The sequence below is a fragment of the Juglans microcarpa x Juglans regia genome, chromosome 4D (genome assembly GCF_004785595.1).
Source record: "Juglans microcarpa x Juglans regia isolate MS1-56 chromosome 4D, Jm3101_v1.0, whole genome shotgun sequence".
Lineage (NCBI taxonomy): Eukaryota > Viridiplantae > Streptophyta > Magnoliopsida > Fagales > Juglandaceae > Juglans > Juglans microcarpa x Juglans regia.
The window spans coordinates 997,493-1,019,759 of NC_054600.1; the positions used below are offsets into that span (position 1 = coordinate 997,493).

A 22,267-nucleotide genomic window follows, 5' to 3' on the forward strand; every position below is an offset into this window, starting at 1 on the left:
ATGATAGTGTGCCTATATTGATTTAGTGTTTGGAGGGGGTGTACTTTCAAATGACTCCAGTCCAATCTGAAGTAATAACATAATCTTTGACTCCATCAGGCGTGAGGTAGAAAACATGACTTGTGACTGAGGTGTTACCCATACCATGTCCACTGTAGTCTCTTGATAAGTTTCGCCTAAGTTAGTTATAAAAAAAGTGAATCTACTGAAAAGAACAATTTTTTTTTTTACAATTTTCACGGTGTGATTAACTTTTTTATAAAGAAAAGTTTATCTATTTGAGATTTATACGAATTATTACTTATTATCAAAATTATCCATAATTTTGTATTTCTATACCGTTAATATTATAATTTTCTTTTATATTTACAAGGGATGAAAAGTTTCGAATCAAATTTTTCGTTTAGAGGATTGGGTCGAATCAAATTCTTTTAGATAAGTGTGGTGTGCGGATGTTTTCTTAAAATAATAATAATAATAAGAAAACCATTAAAAAAGAGAGAGAATATAATACTGTTGATTTGAAAAACTCCCGGTTCGATCCTGTGGGAAGTTCGAGGAGGCAAAATGAACAGGTCCAGAGTCAAATGCTGAGCAGCGAGAGCTGAGAACAAAAGTGCTGAAGGGTTGAATTGTTCACTCGAAGTCCCATTTCACTTTCTCCAGAAAAAAGACAATCACATTAAGCATTGTAGGAGAACATTCTCACCCAAAGGTTTTCCTCTGCTTCGTGAAAAATCGAAATTTCATTTATTTTTTTATTTAATGGTGGCTCACGTGGTTTTATTTGATTGTAATCTTATTGGGCTGCTGGCGATTCCTTCGATATAAATCTTCATTCTTGGATTAATCAGTTTGTCTTTGGGGCAGTTAGTAGTGAGCTGTATTGTATATTTGAGGCTTTGGCTTTGGTTTTTCTCCCCCTTACTCCTCGACAATATGAGTTACGAGGCTGCTTTTTCCCTATTGTTTAATACAGTGTTACATCTTTTCGGCTGTTGCTCTGTTTTTATTTGTTGGTTGTTGAATATCGACGATGTATATTGGGATTTGGGTTTGGTTTGTTTTTTCTTCAAGTTCTGCATTATTGGAATCTTTCCGAAATTGAGTTCGTCGACATTTCTCGGTTATCACTCCCATCTGTGCTCTATTTATATTGAGTGTACACTGGCTCGTGATAATAAGTCATATTAAACTTTTGAGGTTCTGGTGATTCTTTCGCTAAGTTCTGCACCATTACTCATTGATAAGCAAGCTTATTGCATTCCCGAACAAAACGGCGCTATCTAAGTACACTTCTGCACCAGTACTCAATACTAGTACTTGAACTTCTTATACGATGAAGTATTGAGTACTGAAAATTTGTTAGCTATTTCCCTGTTTTGTGCCTTGTTTTGTGAACTGCTTCTTAGACTATTCTTATTTAAAGTTAAGGCTTTTTAGTTTTAGGCTATTCATTTGAAGATCCACATTATCAGGGCATTTCGAATATAGAGTACTCTGACATTAATATTGTCACTCTTCTTTCCTTTTTTCCTTTCTGTTTTGTGAACTTTTTTTGATTATTAATTTGTGCTCTTTGAGTGGAGCATTAAACAATCAGTGTGAAGAATCTGCACATAACTGGACTGTTTTCAGGACTAGATGGAGATTTCTGAAGAGTATCTGTTGGTTGGTTAAAATTTCTTTGCTATGATTATGTTTTGTGCTCTGTCTATTTTAGTTTGTCTTGATTTTGTTAAAATATGCCCTTGACATCTCAATAATTTTTTCAAGACCGTAATTTTGTATCTTGAAAGTTTTTCTGACTCTTTTACATTTTTCTTTAATTAGTTTGCAGTTTCGTTCAAAAGACAACATGGAGGACAAGTGTGTAATAAAAAAGGATGTTACTGAAGTATTACCTTGTCATAGAACTATTTTTTCTTTCACTTCGCTTCTTCTCAAATTCAATCTTGCTAATGTTATTATTTCTCTTGTGCAGTTGATGGAAATACCCCAATGGTATATCTCAACCATATTGTAGATGGCTGTGTAGCTCGTATCGCCGCCAAACTTGAGTTGATGGAACCCTGTTCTAGTGTTAAAGACAGGCATATCATGTTATTTTTTCGTATTGATTGTCTTCTGCATAATACTAGAGTGATCTAGCAACTAAAGGATTCATTCGAGAATATATAGTCGATATTAACTCATTTGTATATTTTGGCTTGTAGGATTGCTTATAGCATGATTAAAGATGCAGAGGACAAGGGTCTGATTACTCCGGGAAAGGTTAGTATTGAAAATCCCCCATATCTGGAGTGTTTTTAGATTGGTCATACAGATTTTACTTTGTGACCGCCTTGTTCCAGAAAAAAATTGAATCCCAACCCATCTCTCCCTCCTCAAATTTCTTTACAAGTGCAGCAATGTGGCTTTTTCCTGCCATGCAAGTTCCACTAATTATCCCATATACAATCTGATTACACTTGTGCTTACGTGAACCCTCTATTATGACTCAACAAGTTAGACCATGAGTATTTTTCAGGGATGTGTTTGATAGTTTGGTGATGCTCATATTGGAGTAATTTTTTTTTCTCCTATCTTTCATTTTTCTTTAACCAAAACATATTTGACTGTATGAGGATATAGTCATTTTGCTACATATGTTGACCTTATTATGCAACGGTGGGATTAACATACTATGATTGTTGATATGTTTGGATGACGGCAAAAGACTGTCCTCATTGAGGCTACTAGTGGTAACACTGGCATTGCGTTGGCATTCATCGCCGCAGTCAGGGGTTACAAACTTATACTTGCCATGCCGGCTTCAATGAGTCTTGAGAGAAGAATTGTGCCCCAAGCTTTTGGAGCAGAGTTGTACCTTACAGATCCTGCCAAGGGTGTTTATGGGGTTTTTGAGAAGGCCAATGAGCTACTCAGTAAAATACCCAATAGTTATCTGCTTCATCAATTTGAAAATCCTGCTAACCCAAAGGTACTTTTTTGTTATATTTCTTGTCATGTGGATAGCTTGTTGAAACCCTTAATCGATGGTTCTGTCAATCTTTTTTAGATCCATTATGAAACCACTGGCCTGGAGATATGGAGGGATTCGGGAGGGACCGTTGATGCCCTGGTTGCAGGTATAGGGACTGGTGGTACGGTAGCGGGTGCAGGGAGTTTCCTCAAGGAGAAAAACTCGGAGATCAAGGTTCTCTTGTGTATGTGTATGTGTATGTGAGGGGAAGAGTGATAGCTCATGTCCCTATTTGGTGTGACTCTGATATGTTTCTTTTGTTTATGTGATAGGTTTATGGGGTAGAACCAGTTGAAAGCGCAGTCTTGAATGGAGGAAAGCCTGGTCAGTAAAGCTTGTTCTACTTGGGTGTTTCTGATGTATACTTTGATGGTGCCATTTTGCTAATTAACAAAGCTTGTTTTACTTATCAAAAGAAAACAAAATCGTAAGTCATGCTTTTGTAAATCAGATCCATTTAAGTACAAATTCTAGTAAAGTCAGAATTTACCTGTGCTTTGAAAATAATTTGACAATTTCCCTGGTATGTTTCAATATAAATCACTTTTAACATGAGATTCTTTTCCTTTAATGGAGATAGAAGTCGCCCATGCTTGGACAGTCAAATATGCTGCCAATATTTAGTTCTATATAGATGGCTGCTTTCATCTTCTTTCATTTCCAAAAGTAAGTTCTCTAACTATATATATTACATGCATGCACACCTTATAGGCAAGCATCTGATCCAAGGAATTGGTGTTGGTATTATGCCTATTGTTCTGGACGTCAACCTGCTTGATGAAGTTATTCAAGTGAGTCTGGAAATTATTTTATTGGCCTCCACTTCGATTCTCCTGTGAACTAATTTTCTTGTGATTTGGTTATACTTGTCACTTCTTGAGTGGAAAATCCAGCGTAAGCATGGCCAGACTGCAGCATAATAAGGGGATATGCAAATGTTCATCACAGTTTGGTTTAATTGTCTATTATGCACTTGTTTGTTTTAACATTAGATTTGTTTTAACATTAAATATTAGGGAAGTTCAATTCAGTTTGTACTTAGTCCAAGGGATATCATCTAGATTTAAGTCGGTTTGAGGGCTTGCATTGTTCTTATTTCTTTATGTAAGAAAGATCACAGTTCTTTCTTGCTAGTTTCTGGTACATTTTAAATCTGAATAAACATCCAAACATGCTTGGTTCAGGTTCAGAAAAGTCTTTGTGAGGCCTTGTTTATCTTTGCTATTGTTGTTTTCTCACCGCCAAATTCATTATTTGCATTTTTGGTATTCATGAACATAATTGCATTTGGGTGCATTTTTATCTGAATTTTGAAGATAATAGGATGTTCTATTTTCTTGGACAAAATGCCATGCCAGGCGTGGACAAAAGTTGCAAATCCTTGTGATAGTTACTGATGATGTGTGCTGTGTACTTTTTCATGAATGGAGACCTTTTTAAATAATATTTTCAGGTGTAGTTTTTTCTTTGTGAATCTTGTTGGAGCATAGTGATAAGTGCGTAGTAATGTTTGCGTGCAATATTTCTTATCTCTTTTAGCTACAAATTCAGGCAGGGATTTCCTTTCAATGGCTCATGATGTTTTTGGTAACTTTTTTCAGGTATCAAGCGAGGAAGCGATCGAAACTGCCAAGTTACTTGCCTTGAAAGAAGGTTTGCTGGTAAGTTAATCGTTTTCATTATCACTCACCTGGATGGTCTCAATAGGCGATCAGGAAGGCCCATACCCAGGCTACTGACCATAATATTTGCATGCTGAACAAAATCGAGCATAATAGTCAATGGAATCAGATTTAGCACTTGATACAACCGTATTCTTATGATTGCATCCGGTGACAGTTCACAATAATAAATTTTAATTAATTGAAGTTGGAAATTGTTTTGATTGCTTCAATTTTCAAAATATCCAACCCATTGAAATTGGGGATCATAGCCTTTATATTGTTGGAGCTTTTGACTTTTAAATGAACATATGAAGCACGTAGGTTTGTTGCATTTATCCATTGATGGGAATATTCATTCATTTTAAAAAGATTACATGGAAAGCTTAGCAATTTTAATTGGCAAAAATGGATAATGCTTTGCTGAAATTCAAGTACATCTCTAGATTTGGGAATGTGAGATTTTGTTGTAAGCTGAAAGATCTTAGTAATTAATCAAAAATAAGAAAAAGAAGAAAACTCCTATTGTTAGGATTGCATTGTTGATCCAACGATAAAGAACCTTTGTATGGTCTCGTCAGAGGCTATGAAATGCAGGCCCTCACTGTTAGAAACTCCTATTTTATGTGATGTCATTTGGTGCAGATTCTTATAATACTCCACTTCTGTGCTTAATGTGGGGGGCATGTTTTCTGCAGGTGGGGATTTCATCTGGTGCAGCTGCGGCTGCTGCAATAAAGTTGGCAAGGAGGCCAGAAAATGCAGGAAAACTCTTTGTCGTAAGTCTAATTGCCTAGTCCAAATTGCCATAGAACCTCTGCTGCTCTATTTTGTCTGTATTATGATAGTGTTCCGAGGCTGATTTAATTCAGACTTCGTAACAGCTCCCCTCCGAAGATCTTTCAGACATGACTTGGACTCCATATGGATTGAACATTTAAGATTCATAAATTCTCTTGTTACATCCTCAAGCTATAAGTGCTGCCAGTATGGCATATAACTGATGCAATAAGATAATGTGATGAGTTCTGATGAATGGTTATTTGGGTCGTGTTTGATATGGCCTTGTGTGCCGGATTGACTGATAAATGGATCTCTAGCTCAAAGTTGTTTCTTCATGGAAAGAATTTCCATTTTTGTCATGAATATCTGAATGAAATACAAGAAAAAACTACGGATTCCAAAGCTTCAAGTCCAATATGAAATATAAACAGAATAATCTCTAACCAAATTCAGAAGAATTTGGCCTTCTGACTCCTAATAACATACTTCAGTGGTGTTCCTAGGAGTAGCATAAATAGTCAGACTTGTTTAGCCAACTTGGTTTTGTACTTATTTCCTGCCCATGGTGTGGTGCACTTAATTCTGATTGAATGTGCATGGAGTAAGGTCCAGCATGAGTGTGGACTCTAGAAAAAGCTGTATGTCATCTGTTTGCCAGTGCCATGTCTAGACAAATGTTATGTTGAGTTCACTAAAGGCTTAGAATTTTACTTGTCTGCACGTGCTGATTCCAATCCCATTAATCCATTTTGTTTGCAATGCAGGTGGTTTTTCCCAGCTGTGGAGAGCGTTATCTGTCTTCTGTGCTCTTTGATTCCATTAGGCAGAAGGCAGAAAATATGACTTTTGACTGAGGTGTTCATGAATATCACAAACTGCCCATGTCCTTTGCATCCTCTGGATGCCATAAATAATGAGAGATGTAGATTGTTTGCAGTATTTGCAGAACCTTTTATCCAGTGGGCTGCCATCAGCACCCTTTAATGTGTAATATCTTGTACCGATATTTTGACACTTCACCAGTTTAGGTGAAATACACTATGTTTCAGATAATATTTAATTTAATAATGAAGGAAATGTATTTATGAAATCTATCTTTTCTTTTATTTTATTTTTTAATATTTTTTAAAAGAAATATTATATATATATATTTTAACAAGAAGAAATATTATATCTTACAAAGAAAGATGTGTGGAACTGTGGAGATGGAAGAGAATTTGGGATGTTGGGCTATATCTGTGAAGCAAGAAATATTGGCCTCGCATTGAAGATAAGAAATGAAGGGGAGTAAACAAAACGCTTGCTGACAAAATAACTCAAACATCTCAAACGTTATATCTTCCAAATGCAAAAAAAAAAAAAATAAAAAAAAAAAAATAAAAAAAAAAATAAATAAATAAAAGATTTCGATAAATTCCCAGAATCCGTGTCGTTCGGTTGTTTAAATACATGGGTGATGATGAATATAAATTTTTCTTTCTATTTTGCATTTAAGATTGAATCATCAATATTATGTCAGGTCATATAAATACAAACAGTAGGTTGCACACGCCGTCATGCGGGTGCGGGGTCTGCTGCTCACCTCTATTAAAAAGTTGAAAAATATTTATATTTAAATGATATTTAAATATTAAAATTAGATAAGATGAGATTAGATGATTTGAAATATTTATAAAAGTTATCTCTTTTATTCTTTTCAGCTTCATTCATTTTTAAGTCTCAGTGATATTCTACGACTCTTTTTAATGGCTTGTGAGGTCAGAACCGTGAAGCCGAGTGTAATTGGTCTTTCATGTATGCAAAAGCTCATCACCCATGACGCCGTTGCTCCATCAGCTCTCAAAGAGATACTTTCAACACCTAAAAATGTAGGTAACTACGAATATTTCACATTGAAGATGGTTATTTCTGCTTTGGGAAAAACAGGATCTAGCATATTCTCTGCCATTTTGTCTTGCGGGATGGCCTATACGATTGCACGCCTTATAATCTTACAATTTGTCGTTATTTGCAATATTGATTGATGTAAAATGATAAAGTAATGTAAAGGTGATGTAAGCAGCAACTTGTTTCTCAAACTACTCAAAATGTTATGTAATTAAAGGTGATCTTGATGTTTTTTCATATTGAAGCTGCAATTCATAATCATCTCAAGGACAAATTTAGATAGCTATTGCCAACCTATGGCCCGAAGTGGGGAGATTCCTTACCAACCTGTATCTTAGAACAAAAAAAAAAAAAAAAAAAAAAAAAAAAAGACACAATATTCTGTTTTGGTTGTATCTTAGATAGAGTTTTTTTGCAATTAGTTAATGAGTTTGATTCATAAAATACAAAAAGACAAAAGTAAAAAATAAAAGGAAAACATATTCTATTGTTAGAGAGCATCAAGTAAGGAATGATAGCTTAATATGAATTTCCTACAGGAAAATATCATGAGGATGAGGGTTTCCTTTAGTAATACTAGACTTGAGTTGGGTAATGTTTTTCTAGGATTAGATGATGGTATGATTCATGATGTGGAGACAAGGCCCACTGAAATTCTACGAATCTCTTTAATGGCATATTCTCTGCCATTTTGTCTTGCGGGATGGCCAAATCCAATACGATTGCATACTTCTTTCCAAAAATTAGTTTATTTTATTATAGGACAAAGACAGAAAATTTGTCAGAAACTTGGCATCCATATAATAAAGTGATGCTTTATAATCTTACAATTTGTCGTTATTTGCATTATTGATTGATGTAAAATGATAAAGTAAAGTAAAGGTGATCTTGATGTTCTTTAATATTGAAGCTGCAATTCATAATCATCTCAAGGACAAATTTAGATAGCTATCGCCAATCTACTGCCCGAAGTGGGTAATGTTTTTCTAGGATCAGATTATGGTATGATTCATGATGTGGATGGAGACAAAGGCCCTGAAGAAAGCCTTCCCAACGGTGTATAGCATAGTGCATCTGCAAGAGGCTTTAGTGGTGGATCTTCATTCTTTGATCTTTTTATTAGGTCCTTGTGCTGCAGGATAGCAGCTTGTTTCTTTGAAGGAGTATTATTTTATAAGTAAAAATAAAGTTTTATTAATATAAGAGGCATCGCCCAAGCTAGTCACCGGTATTATACAACGAACATGGCTAATTACATCTAAGCACTAGTGAGAGATACAAACAAATCATGAATCTTGTCTGTATTACAAGTAATGGCCGAAGCCCAAGAGAGTAAAGTACTATAAAAAAATCGCTTCAACTAATCTAAAGAATGCTCTATGTCTTCAAAGCACCTCTTGTTTCTCTCCAGCCACAAGCACCACATAATGCAATGAGAAATCATTCTCCACACTGTAACGATGTGGGCATTTCCCTTAATTCCTGTCAACAACTTATAATATCCCTAACTCTTTCACCCCGTTCTGATTAAAGATCTCATTTCATAAACACCAGACCACCTCATAATATAATAAAAGATGATCTACTGATTCTCCTTCTCTCTTGCACATAAAACACCAATCTGAAATGATGAGATCACGTTTTCTTAGATTATCCGATGTGAGAATCCGCCCAAGAGATACACTCCATGCAAAGAAATCAATCTTAAGAGGTACTTTGCACTTCTAGATAGCCGTGTAGGGAAAGTTATGATCATTAAAAAATTCCAAGAGAGCCTTATAGAAGGAGCGCACCGATAATTTTTTTATTTCCACTTAGATTCTACATCATACTTCATCTCATTGCCAATTGACATTGCATATAACGAGTCAAAGAAATTATCAAACATATCCAACTCCCAATCTTGAGCCTCTCTCGAAATACTCACATTCCAATGGACAACACTATTAAATAGTACCAGTAAATAAGACAAAACAACCTCTTTGTCACAAGAAATTTGGTAGAGCATAGGAAACACATGCTTTAGAGCCCTTTCACCACACCAGATATCATGCAAAAAATAAACACTATTACCTCTTCCAATTGCGAATCTGAAAAACTGTGAGAATCTTCCTCATTCAGCTCTTATGTTTTTCCATAATCCAACGCCATGTGTCACCCTAACTTCATTAGAACGCCAACCCCCTGAATACTCCCATACTTAGACTTTATGACTTCTCTCCTTAGGCCCTCCATTTCCCTATAATATCTCCACAACCATTTCTTCAAAAATGCTTTATTGAAAACCCTTACAATATTACGCACCCCAAACCCACCACATGGTATTGGTGAGCAAATTTTATCCCAACCAGCATGATGAAACTTAAGGGCAGGTTTGGGAGGTGAGATGAGAATTTTGTGTTTTGTTTGAGAGTTTAAAATATTGTGTTTTAATATTATTATTGTATTGGGATTTGAAAAAGGTGAATTGAGATTTGAAAAAGTTGAATTGTTTATTATATTTTGTATGGGGATTTGAAAAATGTGTAATGATGAGATGAGATGAGATGTGAATTTTGTGTCTCATCCCATCCCCCAAACCTGCCCTGTTTCCTCCCCAATACTTCCCCAAAGAAAGTTGCGAAATTTTTTCTCTTGAAGGGTAATTTCAATGTTTCGATAGTTTCGGTGTGGTAGGACCTTAAAAAAATGATTACAAAAAAAAAAAACAATTGATAATTGTCAAGGAGAATTTTATTATTGGGGAAAACAATAAATAAATAAATAAATAAATTTTCAAAGGGAAAGAAAACTGGAGAGATCTGCTATACCATACTTCACTTTGGATTTATAGGAAGGGGTTTAGGACCATCGTAATGGTGTTTTTTTTTTTTTTTTTTTTTTAAATTAAAGTAAGAAAATTTTCTGGAAAAATAGTATAATATCAAACTATTTTAATTAGATTTTGCCTCCCACCAAACACTAACCTTTGGTTCCTCCACAAATATCAAGTATAATTATATGCCTAAATAACTTATAAGGTGTGATGCTATGATAGATAAGGGTGGGTGGTGGTATGTCTTATATGAGTGATAATGGTAGGTGGTATAAGCTCTAAATAGACAAGTTTCGCTAATTCATTTGGAAAAAAGGTAGATCTATTAAAAAGATTTTTTTTTTAACACTTTTCATGGTTGAATTAATTTTTTTACAAAGAAAAAGCTTGTCTATTTGAGATTTGTACAAATTATTATTCATTATTAAAATTATCCATACTTTTGTATTTCTATACAATTAATATTATATATATATTTTTATATATACAAAGGGTGGAGGGTTTTAAACCCAAATTTTCCATTTAGAAAATCGAATCATATGCCATCAAGCCATCATGTTCTTAGCCTATAATATCATAATAAGATGTTGTTTCCTGGGCACTATCGTAATTTTGCATGAACTTCTTGCAGATATCTCCCCTCCCTTGTAACACTCCCTTCCCGTAGGCTAGGAGTGTCACACGTTTTTCATAAAATAAACCCGGCAATAGATCTCATATTTAATAACATGAAATTAACATTTATTTTATAAAAATATTTGTCTAATAAAATTTCTTCCAAAAATCTTAAATGGATAAACTGAATAAAATATTTATCATAAACACAAATTTTATTCTAAGAAGTCTGAAATTAAAACGTCTGCTCCTGTTTGCTCGTGTTCATTATCCTCACCTGGGTGGTTAAAAACATGAAATAAATAAAAATGAGTCGAAAACTCAGCAAAAAGTCCATCACAACGTAAACATAATAAACGTAAGGTTTTCATAAAAGTTTTTACACTGAGAGGTTAAAATTTATGATTGTTCATGCTGATACTTGTGATATGCATGACAGATTTATCTGAATTAACTGACTGGTCTGAGTGGCCAACACACTTAACCATGTGTGCTAGGTTGTGCACTCGCCACACATCCTGCTGCAGCAAAGGGAGCTGCTGATAGTATTCTGGCATATTATGGTGGACCACGCTTGAGTCTGTGATTTACACATCCACCTTGAAACTGTATTGATACCATGCATTTGAATAACCATCTGATTAAACTGATCTGATCTTATCTTACACTTGAACTTAAGATATCTTACGTGTCTTATGCTATGTGAGATGAATGATTTACATACTGATATAAATACTATAAATTTTTGAATCTGAACATGATGCCGAATGACATGATCTTGTGCTGCGCTTGGTGATATGCTTGCATACGACATGAGTGGTACATAAAACTGGTTGTCAAAGAATTGACGCTAATAATAATTTTGTATAAGCTGAACTGTGATGATCCTAATTTGTGATCAAATTACTTACCTTCCTACGCTTCTTCCAGAATCTCACTTCGTAACTCGTCACCTATACGTAGTATTAAATATCACTAAATATGTCTAGGAATAACATGTACTAATATCCTACTTAATTAAATTCATAATTTAAAAAATAGTCAAATAAATATTTTGTTTAGCATCATAATCAATGAATCCTAATATTTTAAATTACTTAAATACTAATAACATATTATAATTTAGTAGAATATTTGGATTATTTTAAATTCTAATAAAATAAGTCGTAAAAATCTCAATTCTTAAAATAGCTATTCTTTCCTATAATTAACATAATTATTAAATTTTTACAATAAATCTAATAAATACTAATATTATTCAAATATTCTTAACATGCTTCTTTATTTTAAATTTAAAACTTTAATAGCCTAAATATATTCAAATCTATAATAATAACATTAAAGATTCATTTCAAACAATAAATTTTAAGTGTTTAAAATAAAAGATTAAACACTTACTATTTACTATTGAAATTAAATTGTAAAATTAATAATAACTAATACAGTTTAAATTCCTTAATTATTTTCTATAAGCAAAACAATAAGATTTCTATAAAAATAGGATTTTTGGGCTAAAGAAAATAAACTAAACCCAACTTAATAAAATAATAATTAATTCAAACCCTATAAAAGAGTCATCATGCCCATCGTAACACCAGTTAAAAAAAAAAAAAAAAAGCATTCAGCCATGCTTACATACAAAGGGGCAGAAACGTAAAAGCATTTTAAAAAAAAGTCTTCAATATGCTTTACGTAAGAAGCTACATAGAAATGGATTAAAGAACAATTTTGTAATAATACCTAATTGAAGGCATTTTTGTAAAAATCTGAAAATCTAAAAGCATCCTTAACTTTGAGAACAACCGACTTCCACTCATGAATAAAAAAAAGATTTGTGGCAGAGCTGAGCACCAGCTTTGGCTTATGCATCTTCATCTTTAAATTTGAATAATATCCCTTTAAATTTATCTATATTGATTTATGCATCTCTAAATTTTTACATAGTTATAAATAGTAATTAATAGTTATTTTTGAAGAAATACTATTCACTCTCCAAACATTATTTTACTATTTTTTTCTCTCCAACCCATTAAAATCAATTTTGTAAAATTTATATTAAGATGATTTGGATACATGAAATTTGTATTAAGTTGATAATACAAAGTGGATGATAATTGTAAAATATATATAAGAAAATAATTTTTGGAAACAAATAAAAAATAAAAAATAAAAATATTTTATTATCATTTGGTTCAAAAATGCATAATCCAATGTGTAAATTTTTCTTGATATGCAAAATCAATCTTTAAAAGATGTGATTTTAAAGATGCATATAGAGAAACCAATGCTAGTGCTTCCCAAGGAGAACAGAGGGCATCGCGGAAGAAAGAAGTGACAACGTGGGTGGCTGTTACACTTCTGTTTACAAGAGCCAGCCCATTTGACAACGACAATAGGGCCCATGGGCCACTTCATAGCTTTCTTTTATAAATCTTTTTCTATAGTCTGTCTTTTGCTATTTAGTTGGACTGCTAGTTGTAGCTTGTAATGGGCTTGAGCCCTTAAGAGGAATTTTCTATTCGTTGTTGTTTGCCATTTGGGCCCAGTAAGGATCTTCAGGTTTAAGTAACGAGCCTAAGGCTCTCATTTGTTTTCATTTAGAAAGTAATAGAACTTTTCTTCATCATCTTTTTCTTCCTTTTGAATTCTTTAAAGGTTTTCTCACCCTCGAAGTTGGACATTTCATTTTTATTCACTATCAATCTATTGGGTTTGTTACAGTGGTCGGACGGAGGTCAACGATGGCAGCTTTCGTGCATGGTGTCGGAGCTCCTAATGTAAAAGATGATTCCAGTGCAGTTAGAGGGAGAGAGAAATGGAGAAGATAAAGCGGAGGAGAGATTGGCTTGGGCTTACCGGAGAGAGGGGAATGCCATGCACGGAGGATCTTGGTTGCTAAACTGCCGTGGGGTTGATGGGAGGTAACGACCGGAGATTTCTGTGGCAACCCGAGAACTCCAACGTCCTGCGGTGGCCATGGTGGTGTTCGAGCCTCTCGGTTTGAGCAAGTTCCAACATACCACGGGCAGGTAGGGATGGAGAGGCCTACGGAGGAGATAGCGACAACTTCTAGCGATTCTTGGTTGTGGGGTCTCAACAGTTGGTGTCTGGTGGCGGTATGTGTGGTGTAACACAGCGTTGCATGGTGTACGTAATGTTTGTCGGAGGGGCTTCACGGTGCAGAGCTATTGACTAATTCTTTCGTGCAATGGCAGTGGTAGTGAATTACGGTGGTTGCATGGTGCTCGGTGTCTCACTGAGTGGTGTTCGTGCAACTTTTCGTGACATCGGCGTGCTCTGTTATGTGAGTGTAAAATAGAGTCATGCTCTTTTGTTTGTTCCGTGCGACGATGGTTTTTGTTTTAGCCTAACGAGGTCGATGGCGCTATTGGTAGGTGTGATGCAGATCGACTTCAACGTGGGGGTTTGGTTTGATTCAAGGTGGTTTGTTGCGAATAAATATAAAGAGAGCTTCAATGCGTTCAATGCCGTCGGTTACAAACTGATAAATGTGCATATCCATGAAGAGGAAGAATGTGACGCAGGTTTATTCCACTACGTTCATTCTATTAATGGATAATAAGAATAATAATAATAATAATAATAACCTGAATTAAATTTACACATGTTACTAATAGAATTTGATAAAATTCATAATAGTCATGTATGTTAAAATAAAATATTTTTGATAATATTTTAAAATTTAAATAAATAAATAATATATTGTCTAATTTAGGCTCAGCATGACACAAACCTAAATAAATAATAGTCATCAACATTCGATAACATTGGCCCATTAAACCTAATTTAGGCCCAATAAGATTATCTATATTCCAACTGTTGATGTCGTGTTTCGCACACCCTTAGGCCAGGCTTCAATAACTCAGGTTTTTGCAATGAGCCCTGCAGAGAGAAGAATATAATGAAGTTTTGAGAGGGTGGCCTAGGGACTGGGGAGCCTCCGATACCAAAGTCAGTAAGTATTGTTGGAGTGTAGTAAATAAGTAAGAAAGTCTAGGGATCAGAGAGAGTTTCCTCGTACCTGAGATCAACTATTTATACTACAAGTTTGAAAGCAGATTGTGCCTTCTTTCAGGAAGCTTGGGTTTCCCGTACTATTCACTTTGTTAGAGTCTTTAAATGTGGCGCGGCTTCCGTGTCGTCGGCTTCATCATTGTGGAGTGTGACTTGATTTGCAGCATTATTAATGTGGGGTGGCTGCTCGAGCCTCAATCTGGCTTATGTGAGTCGTTGATGCTCTGACGCCGATGAATCAAAGGTACTCCGAATTTCCAGTGTACCCTGTGCATATTCTGTTCTCAAGGGAGGTTGTGTTGTGTCAGGTCGAGCTGTCTTGTCAACCAAATGACACCTCTCCTTAGTTGTCAGTTAGCTTCTTGCTGGGGTAACAAAAATCCCATCGGGCTATGTTTCTGGGCCGAGGTCCAGTGGGCCTTTCCTGAGGGGAAAATTCCCCTTACAGTTACCCCGCCCATTCTTCCCGGACAAGTCCGGGAGGAATTTCTTTTATCTTCTTTGTCTTAGATCTGATTAAGTTCCTGGCCCGTCTGGGCGCATGTTGAGCGACCGTTTATATCCCGTTTGTATGGTAGCACAACGTTAGCCATGTTTTTGCATTTAATGACGCCCCTTTGGCTTCTTTGCAGTCATTAACGTGTAGGTCATTCCAAGGGATATGCTTTACAGTAATTGCGTGAATCGAGGGATCCTAGTGTGTTAGAATGCTTCTCAAAACCACCACCTTGGTTCATATTAGAACCATTCTACCCATTTGTAATTGTGGCAAGACTGGCACTAGTGGAGAAATCAGAGCCAATGGGCTACTGCGAGGTCAAGCAGAAAGGCTTCTTCCCCGACTTCTTAATTAAGAAATTGGACCTTGTTATCTGCTCAGACTTCAACTTTTTCTCAGAGCGTTCAAATTCAACCCTTAACCTCTCAGAATTTCTTCCTTGCCAACTCTTGAATGGAACGAGCCTTTTAATATATAGTTGTGTCATAAAACTAACAAACAGAACAAGATAGTGAAACAACAGTGTCAAAGAGTAAGGAAGGGCCAAATGTTTTATACCTGTCTATAGTAGATGGTGTCCGGTGCATTGTATTGCATGGCATTTGAACATATTAAGAAAATGTCACACTGCATTCAAGAAACAAGCTTTACATAAAATATTTTTTTATAAGTAAATTTTTAAACATAAATCTATAGTAAAGCATTCTTTTACAAATAGAATGGGAGAAAATAAGATTAGCAGTACTTTAAAAAGTGTTTATTCAAGGGCAACTACAAGTATAACAGACGAATGAAGTAACAACTTTAACTTAACAAAAGCAGCCATGCAGAGAACACCAAATCATTCTCTTTCTTTTGATTGCATTTTTCTTTTTAAATTTTATTGAAGAACTCAAAGCTATAGCTTAACGACACAGCATTTGTACAAGATAAACACCTAATCGGACTCTCTTTTGGTTGCAAATAGCAAGAAATATATTCTAAAAAAACATATAGGCATTCAACCCGGATGCCTATGATCCGAATATGGAATAAAACTCGCAGGAATTAAATTATTCTCCTGAAAACAAAATAAGAAGGTGCCAAAAAAACACATCTCAGAATTTTCAACTAAAGCCTGTCATTTGATGTGTGCTATATGAATGGCATAGAGCAGACTTAGAATTGAGTGCAGCCTACCCTGCTCAATATGGATGGAGCCATGTGGATCAACATGATCCTCAATGGCAGCGAGGGTGAGGGCACCATAATTACATAATGGAGTATTTTTGCAGACTGCTACATAATTACATAGAATAGTGCCAACATTTCATGAGAAAGAAGTTCAAGATACAGACAAAAGTAGGGGGTGGCCAATGCAAAAAATCTTTACCAAAACAAAGAACTCCTTTCCCCATTTTTGCTATTATATTCTATAAGAGTATTATAAGAAGACTTTCCCAAGCTTAAGGCCCATATTCAAAACTTTGAAATGGTTGTCCTCTTCCCTACTATCCCTCTCTCTGATACAAACACAAATAACCATAAAATGCACGCGAACTGTTTATAAATGTTTTCACCATGTAATTAACCAAAAAAAGAAGATTCTTTTCTGTTAACTTTCTATTTGGCTAATTTCTTTTTATAAAAAAAAGTTTTTTAGTACGCAGTCTGTGGCGCCCTCGACCCCCACGTGTTATTTTTGTGGAGTTCGTGACACCGAGATGATGACTACACGGATCACGCACTCCAACGACCAGTGCTCAAAGTGTGTACAACATGCAGTAAATGTACACAATAATATTCGCAACGGAGAAAATAAAATAGTCTTTCTTTATTAAGTACCAGAATTGTTCAAAAAGTAGTAAAATAACTTTACAAGAATTTTACAGTTTTTTAACAGATAATTTAAAGAAAACAAATAACATAAGAGAAACAAATCCCAAAACGCTGAACAACATATCAGCAACTTAAGCTTCTGGTGAAGTCGGTCCTTCAGGTTCATACTCGGGCTTTGCGTCAAACTCTACGGCACCATAAAACGGAACCGTAGGTTAAAACACCACAATGAAATTATGACATCTCAGCAAGTAATTAACCAAAACAACATCTAAGAGATTTAAAATACATTTATATAACCACGCGTCCCCATACGGACAGAATAACAACCCACATTCAATTTCTCAAAAATACCATTTTTATACTTACACCAAAAATCTCATTTTTGGTCCCAATCATATTTATTATGAAATTACGCATGCACTATGGTCTCCCCTATGGACCGTCCGCACACCTTAGTTCTCTTCGTCACATCACGGGTAACGTCCGTGCATGAGACTTCGTAACGAGCGATGCCCAGTTCCGTGCCCAGCGCGTACATGGCCAAACATCCGCTAACCTCGCCAGCCAAAAGGTCACAAAATCGGTACGAGAGCGTTACCGTCTCGTCTGTTCCCGTCGTCACCCTGCGACAACTCGGGGGATGTCACGTCAGTCAGTTATGTTCCCAAGTGACCAGAGGAGCTCCACCGAGATAATACCCCATCTCGACTTGGGGTCGTGATACACACGTACCTACATATTCAGTAACCAATGCAACAAACCACGTAACATCACATCACATTTTAATAAAAACCATAAATATACAGTTCAATCATTTAATATGAATATACAATTCATTTATAAAATTAATCATTTATTTACAATTTCACCATTTCACAAAACAAGTCAAACCCCGTCCTCCAAACCGGCCCAAGGCCCAATTCTAACAATTACAACAGTTACGACCCAACGCTTTAACGGCCCATGGCCTAAATCCAACAGATCATTTACAATCAACAGTTACAACAGAAATGACAGTTTACAAAATACAATTACAACAACTTTATTAATAAAAACTGGAAAATTACATACACACGAAGTTAGGAAATTCTGAAAGATCAAGCGAAAGAGCGTTTGCTCAAGGTGGTGGCTCAACGGCGGCAACAATGAATTTTCAAGAATCAAACAATGGCTTATTTAGTGGGATTTCTCTCAAAAGAAATCGATCTACGAAATAAAACTCGAGAAACTCAACACACGAAAATTCCAAACAATTACCAAAACAAACCGATTGAGTTTTTCACAATTTTAAGAACAAACAGAGCACGGCACAACTCCTCAAGATCTCGGATTTAACACAAAAATTTACAGATCAACACTCAAAATACCAAGAGATGAAAATGGCTTGAAAGAGAGAAAGAGGATGAGGATCTCCGAAAAATTAATCTGAGGAACCCGTGGACTATAAATAGACCAACTATGGCGGTTTGAGGAGCTGTATGTCGCACGGGTAGATAAGATGAAAAATAACGGCAGCAAGCCGTGGAGGAGTGAGATGTCTTCGCCGGACGTGTGGTGCGGCGGCAAAGACAGCACATTCGGAGCCCATGCCCAACGCCACCGAGATGCTTACGGAAGAATGAGGTGGTGGCCGTGGGGAACGGCAGCTTGACAGCAAGCTTCAGAGTCACTACCGAAAGACACGGAGCAAAGGTATGGAAGGAGGAGGTGCTGGCTTGCGGCAGCTGTTGAAAGAACAAGGAGGAGCTGGAAAATTGTAAAAGAAAGAAGAAGAAAAGAAGAAGAAAAGGAGAAGAAGAAGTCGCACGGCGCATGAAGAAAGTGATGAAATCCCTAGGGTTCAAAGTGGAACGACGCCGTTAAGCAACACAAAAGGGTTGGGTTACACTCCGCACGGGCTGGGCTACGTTTCGCACACGGGTTGGGCTTAGACCACACGACTGGGCCACAAGTAAATCACACGGGCTGGGTTGGAACCGGCTCACTAAACTCACACACCCATGGCCCACAATGAAAAACACACACACACAGCCCAGTAAAATAATAACAAAATAAAAATCCAGAATAAAACACACCAAAATAAATAATATAAAAATAACACACTTTTAAAATAAATTATAAACACAAGATTTTATGGATCTCACACAGCCAGCCCCATGTCCTAGTCACCGATTCGGCTGCTGTCGCCCGAAGCGACTCCCTTACAGATGATTTCGCCGGATTTTCCTGGCGATCGACGGTTACTTTTAAGGAGTTGGAAGAATTGAAAGCGACTTACGGGATCCTCCCAAAACTAGAGCTTGAAGTGCCTCTACCCACTGGAGGAGCGGTGGATGAGGAAGGCCATGATACTAGAGTTGTAGTGTATCTTGCCATGTTCTCCTATGGCTTAAGGTTGCTAGTTCCCCTGCCAGTACATGAAGTGTTGGCTTTCTTTGAGCTGATGCCCGCACAACTCCTCCTTGTCACATGGAGGATTTTGGTCTCGTGTTGTGTCATCTAGCGCCTTGACTTGAAGGCGGTTGGGTTTGATTATCTAGACTTAACCACCCATGAATTTTTTATCACCCACAATTTAGTGTGGAAGGGTCGAGAGCATCTACAGCTTCCAACCCGTGAATTCTTGAGGCACAGTTTCTGATGCTTCGATCTGTCGCCCCGAACCAAATCCTTGTGAGGAAGCGAGACTTGCGATTGTCAGGTCCTGGGTGGCGACGCATTCTAATGACGTGTATTCAAAGGCTTTGTTGTCGGATGATAGCCTCCGTTGATACCTGGTCCCCCCCTCCCCCAGCCAGCGCTCTGAGGCAGGGATTCATATGGAATAGACTGTCGCGCCTGCTTCCCATCATCCTGCTTGCCCACAAGTTGTGGGGAAGGGAAAAAGACCTCATAGCATCTCTCCCCCTCCAATCACTCGGGCAGTGCTGCAGTTGCCATTCCTACTGGGGGCCATCTGTGTTGGTGCTTCGTCTCCCTAAGCCCCCGAGAGCGTCCAAAGAGTTGGCACCGCCTGTCGTTCCACATTGCGCTGCGTCACCGGCCCAGAGAGTTTTTGTTGACATAACTTGTGTGGCCAAAGCCACCCGCCCCAGTGGTGCGGTGGAAACAATGGGCGACGTTCCCAGTGAGGGAGCTGTCGGTGTCACTGATGACGATAGGGAAGTCACCGGGGAGGTCCCTGAGGATCTTTGGATGACTGCGCTTTGTAGCTGTGCAAATCATGTCCGTAGAGCAAAAGAGAAAGCCAAGAAGCTACTTATCGGGGTAAACTTTACTCGACCATTGTTTCATTTTTTTTAACTCGCCTTTCACTGTAGGGGTTGGAGCGCCTGGCAACCTTCCTTGTGGATAGCCCAGCGGTGCTAGGGAGAGAGAACCGCGACCTTCACCCTCTAGTCCAGACTATCATGTAAAGCGTGGTTTTCGAGCGGGAACAGAGGGAGGCGGCTAAGGGAGACCTAGCCGACCTGATTAGATCCCAAGGGGAGGTTGGTCAACTTCACATCGAGGCTTTGCTAGCCTGCGAGGCTAGGGACACGCTGCAACATTCTCTAGACCAATGTCAGTTGGAACTGGAGTGATTGCAGGCTGATGTTCTGGAGCTTCATCGGCAATGGGACACTAATGGCCGGTAGATCAACTGGCTTGACACTAAAGTCAAAGAGGCTAATGAGTTGCTGGCTTGACTGCAACATTCTCCTTTTTATTTTTGTATTTTTATTTTTATTTTTTTTAATTTCCCTACAGTCTACTCCCTAGTGTCTGGTCGCGGTTGACGACCACGCCCGTTGGTGGACTTTATACTGTATTTTTTTCCCGGATGATGATGCTTTTGTCATTTGCTTTTGTTGTCTGTGCGGCCGGTAGGCTTGGCTTGATTTTCACCTGTAGGGAGCCGAACGTCACTTTTCCTTTCGTTTTTGTTCCTTGGCTGCCTTTCTCGTGGCTTTTCCCTGCATTGTTAGGGTGTTAGTTTCTGTTTACGAAGATTCATTTGATAAATATTTAATAGGTGAAGATTCCACTGGTAAATATTTGTAGATGCTGATAAATATTCTCGGTGGCCGATGACTAACCTGCACTCCTCCACTAGAGAGATAGAGTCACCTTCGGCGTGATTGGTCTCTTTTGCCTTGTGGGAAGGTAGGTCTGACCACATGGAGCTCGTATGGAAGTTGGCCGGGCAGTCAAGCGACCTGCCTGCCTATTCAGAAGCGTGGAGGCCGGGCGGTCCTTAACCTTTTCTGCCTGTCGATTTAATAAAAATAGTAAACAAAAAAGGGGGAGCAGTTTGTAAGATTGGACAGTCTTGTCGAGTGGCGTACTTTCTTCGGCGTCTCTGTTTTCATTGACGTGGGTGAAATTTCCCTTTCTGATGTGGATTGCGGTCAATGTTAGAGTGTGCCAGTTGTGACCCGCATGAGGTGGTCAAGGAGCTGTCTACTTTAGTCGGTTGTGGAGCCCAGAGGCACGTTAATTCCGAAGGCTTGTTCCTGAAGGTAATCCCACTGGATGTGGTTTTGGTCCGAAAGCGAGCATCTGACACTTGCTAGTGGAGATGCTCCCTTAATAAATAATGTAGGGCATTCGAAGGACTGAACTTGTACTTTGCCGCGAGGCAGGTTGGGCCGCCATAAGGCTGGACTCACCTATTGATCCTTATGGGAAGATAAGTAGGAGATGTCCGATAGTGCTATGTCGCCCTGAAGGTAATGTCAGGCTGTTGAAAGACTGAACCCGCATTTTACCTTGAGGTAGGCAAGAGACGCCTGACGGCTGGTCCCGCTGGTTGACCCTCACAGGAAGGTAAGTAGGAGATGTTGCACAAGTCAAACCTGTTAGTGAATTCGCAAACCTGAGCAGTTTTGCCAAAATGCAGTGAAGGCCTAAGGTGCTGTCTGTTCGACATTCCGTTGCTGGAGATGGTGTTCCGTTGGTAAATATGTTGGGTGGCCAACGGCTGACCCGCACTCCTCCGCGGGAGAGATAGAGCAGCCTTTGGCATGACTCGTCCTTTTTGCCTGTAGGGGAGGTATGCTGCTAATGGCGATCTCGTTGATGTAGATTCCACTGATGATACCAGTGTCTTTCTTCTCATCATTAGGGCTGTCTATAGACTTGGT

General features: G+C 37.6%; 2 protein-coding genes across 4 annotated transcripts in view; both read left to right on the forward strand.

Moving 5' to 3' along the window:
- Positions 1 to 1,157: 1,157 nt before the first annotated feature.
- LOC121261469 (cysteine synthase-like) lies at positions 1,158 to 6,422 on the forward strand. 3 transcript variants are annotated; one of them, XM_041163874.1, is made up of 11 exons: positions 1,236 to 1,290; positions 1,834 to 1,897; positions 1,985 to 2,102; positions 2,217 to 2,274; positions 2,720 to 2,983; positions 3,062 to 3,199; positions 3,298 to 3,349; positions 3,737 to 3,816; positions 4,627 to 4,686; positions 5,385 to 5,465; positions 6,234 to 6,404. In XM_041163874.1, the coding sequence occupies exons 3-11, from the start codon at positions 2,002 to 2,004 to the stop codon at positions 6,321 to 6,323; spliced, it is 924 nt and encodes a 307-aa protein (XP_041019808.1). In that variant the 5' UTR covers positions 1,236 to 1,290; positions 1,834 to 1,897; positions 1,985 to 2,001; the 3' UTR covers positions 6,324 to 6,404. The 3 variants fall into 3 exon arrangements, with proteins under 3 accessions (XP_041019809.1, XP_041019808.1, XP_041019810.1); XM_041163876.1 differs by having other exon boundaries at positions 1,240 to 1,290; positions 1,985 to 2,093; positions 6,234 to 6,402; XM_041163875.1 differs by lacking the exon at positions 1,834 to 1,897 and having other exon boundaries at positions 1,158 to 1,290; positions 6,234 to 6,422.
- The window catches only part of LOC121261462 (cysteine synthase-like), a 44,984-nt gene continuing 24,535 nt past the window's right edge, over positions 1,819 to 22,267 (forward strand). Inside the window, exon 1 of the mRNA XM_041163855.1 lies at positions 1,819 to 1,897. Coding sequence (XP_041019789.1) covers positions 1,859 to 1,897 — 39 coding nt within the window. The 5' untranslated portion in view covers positions 1,819 to 1,858. The remainder of the gene's footprint in view (positions 1,898 to 22,267) is intronic.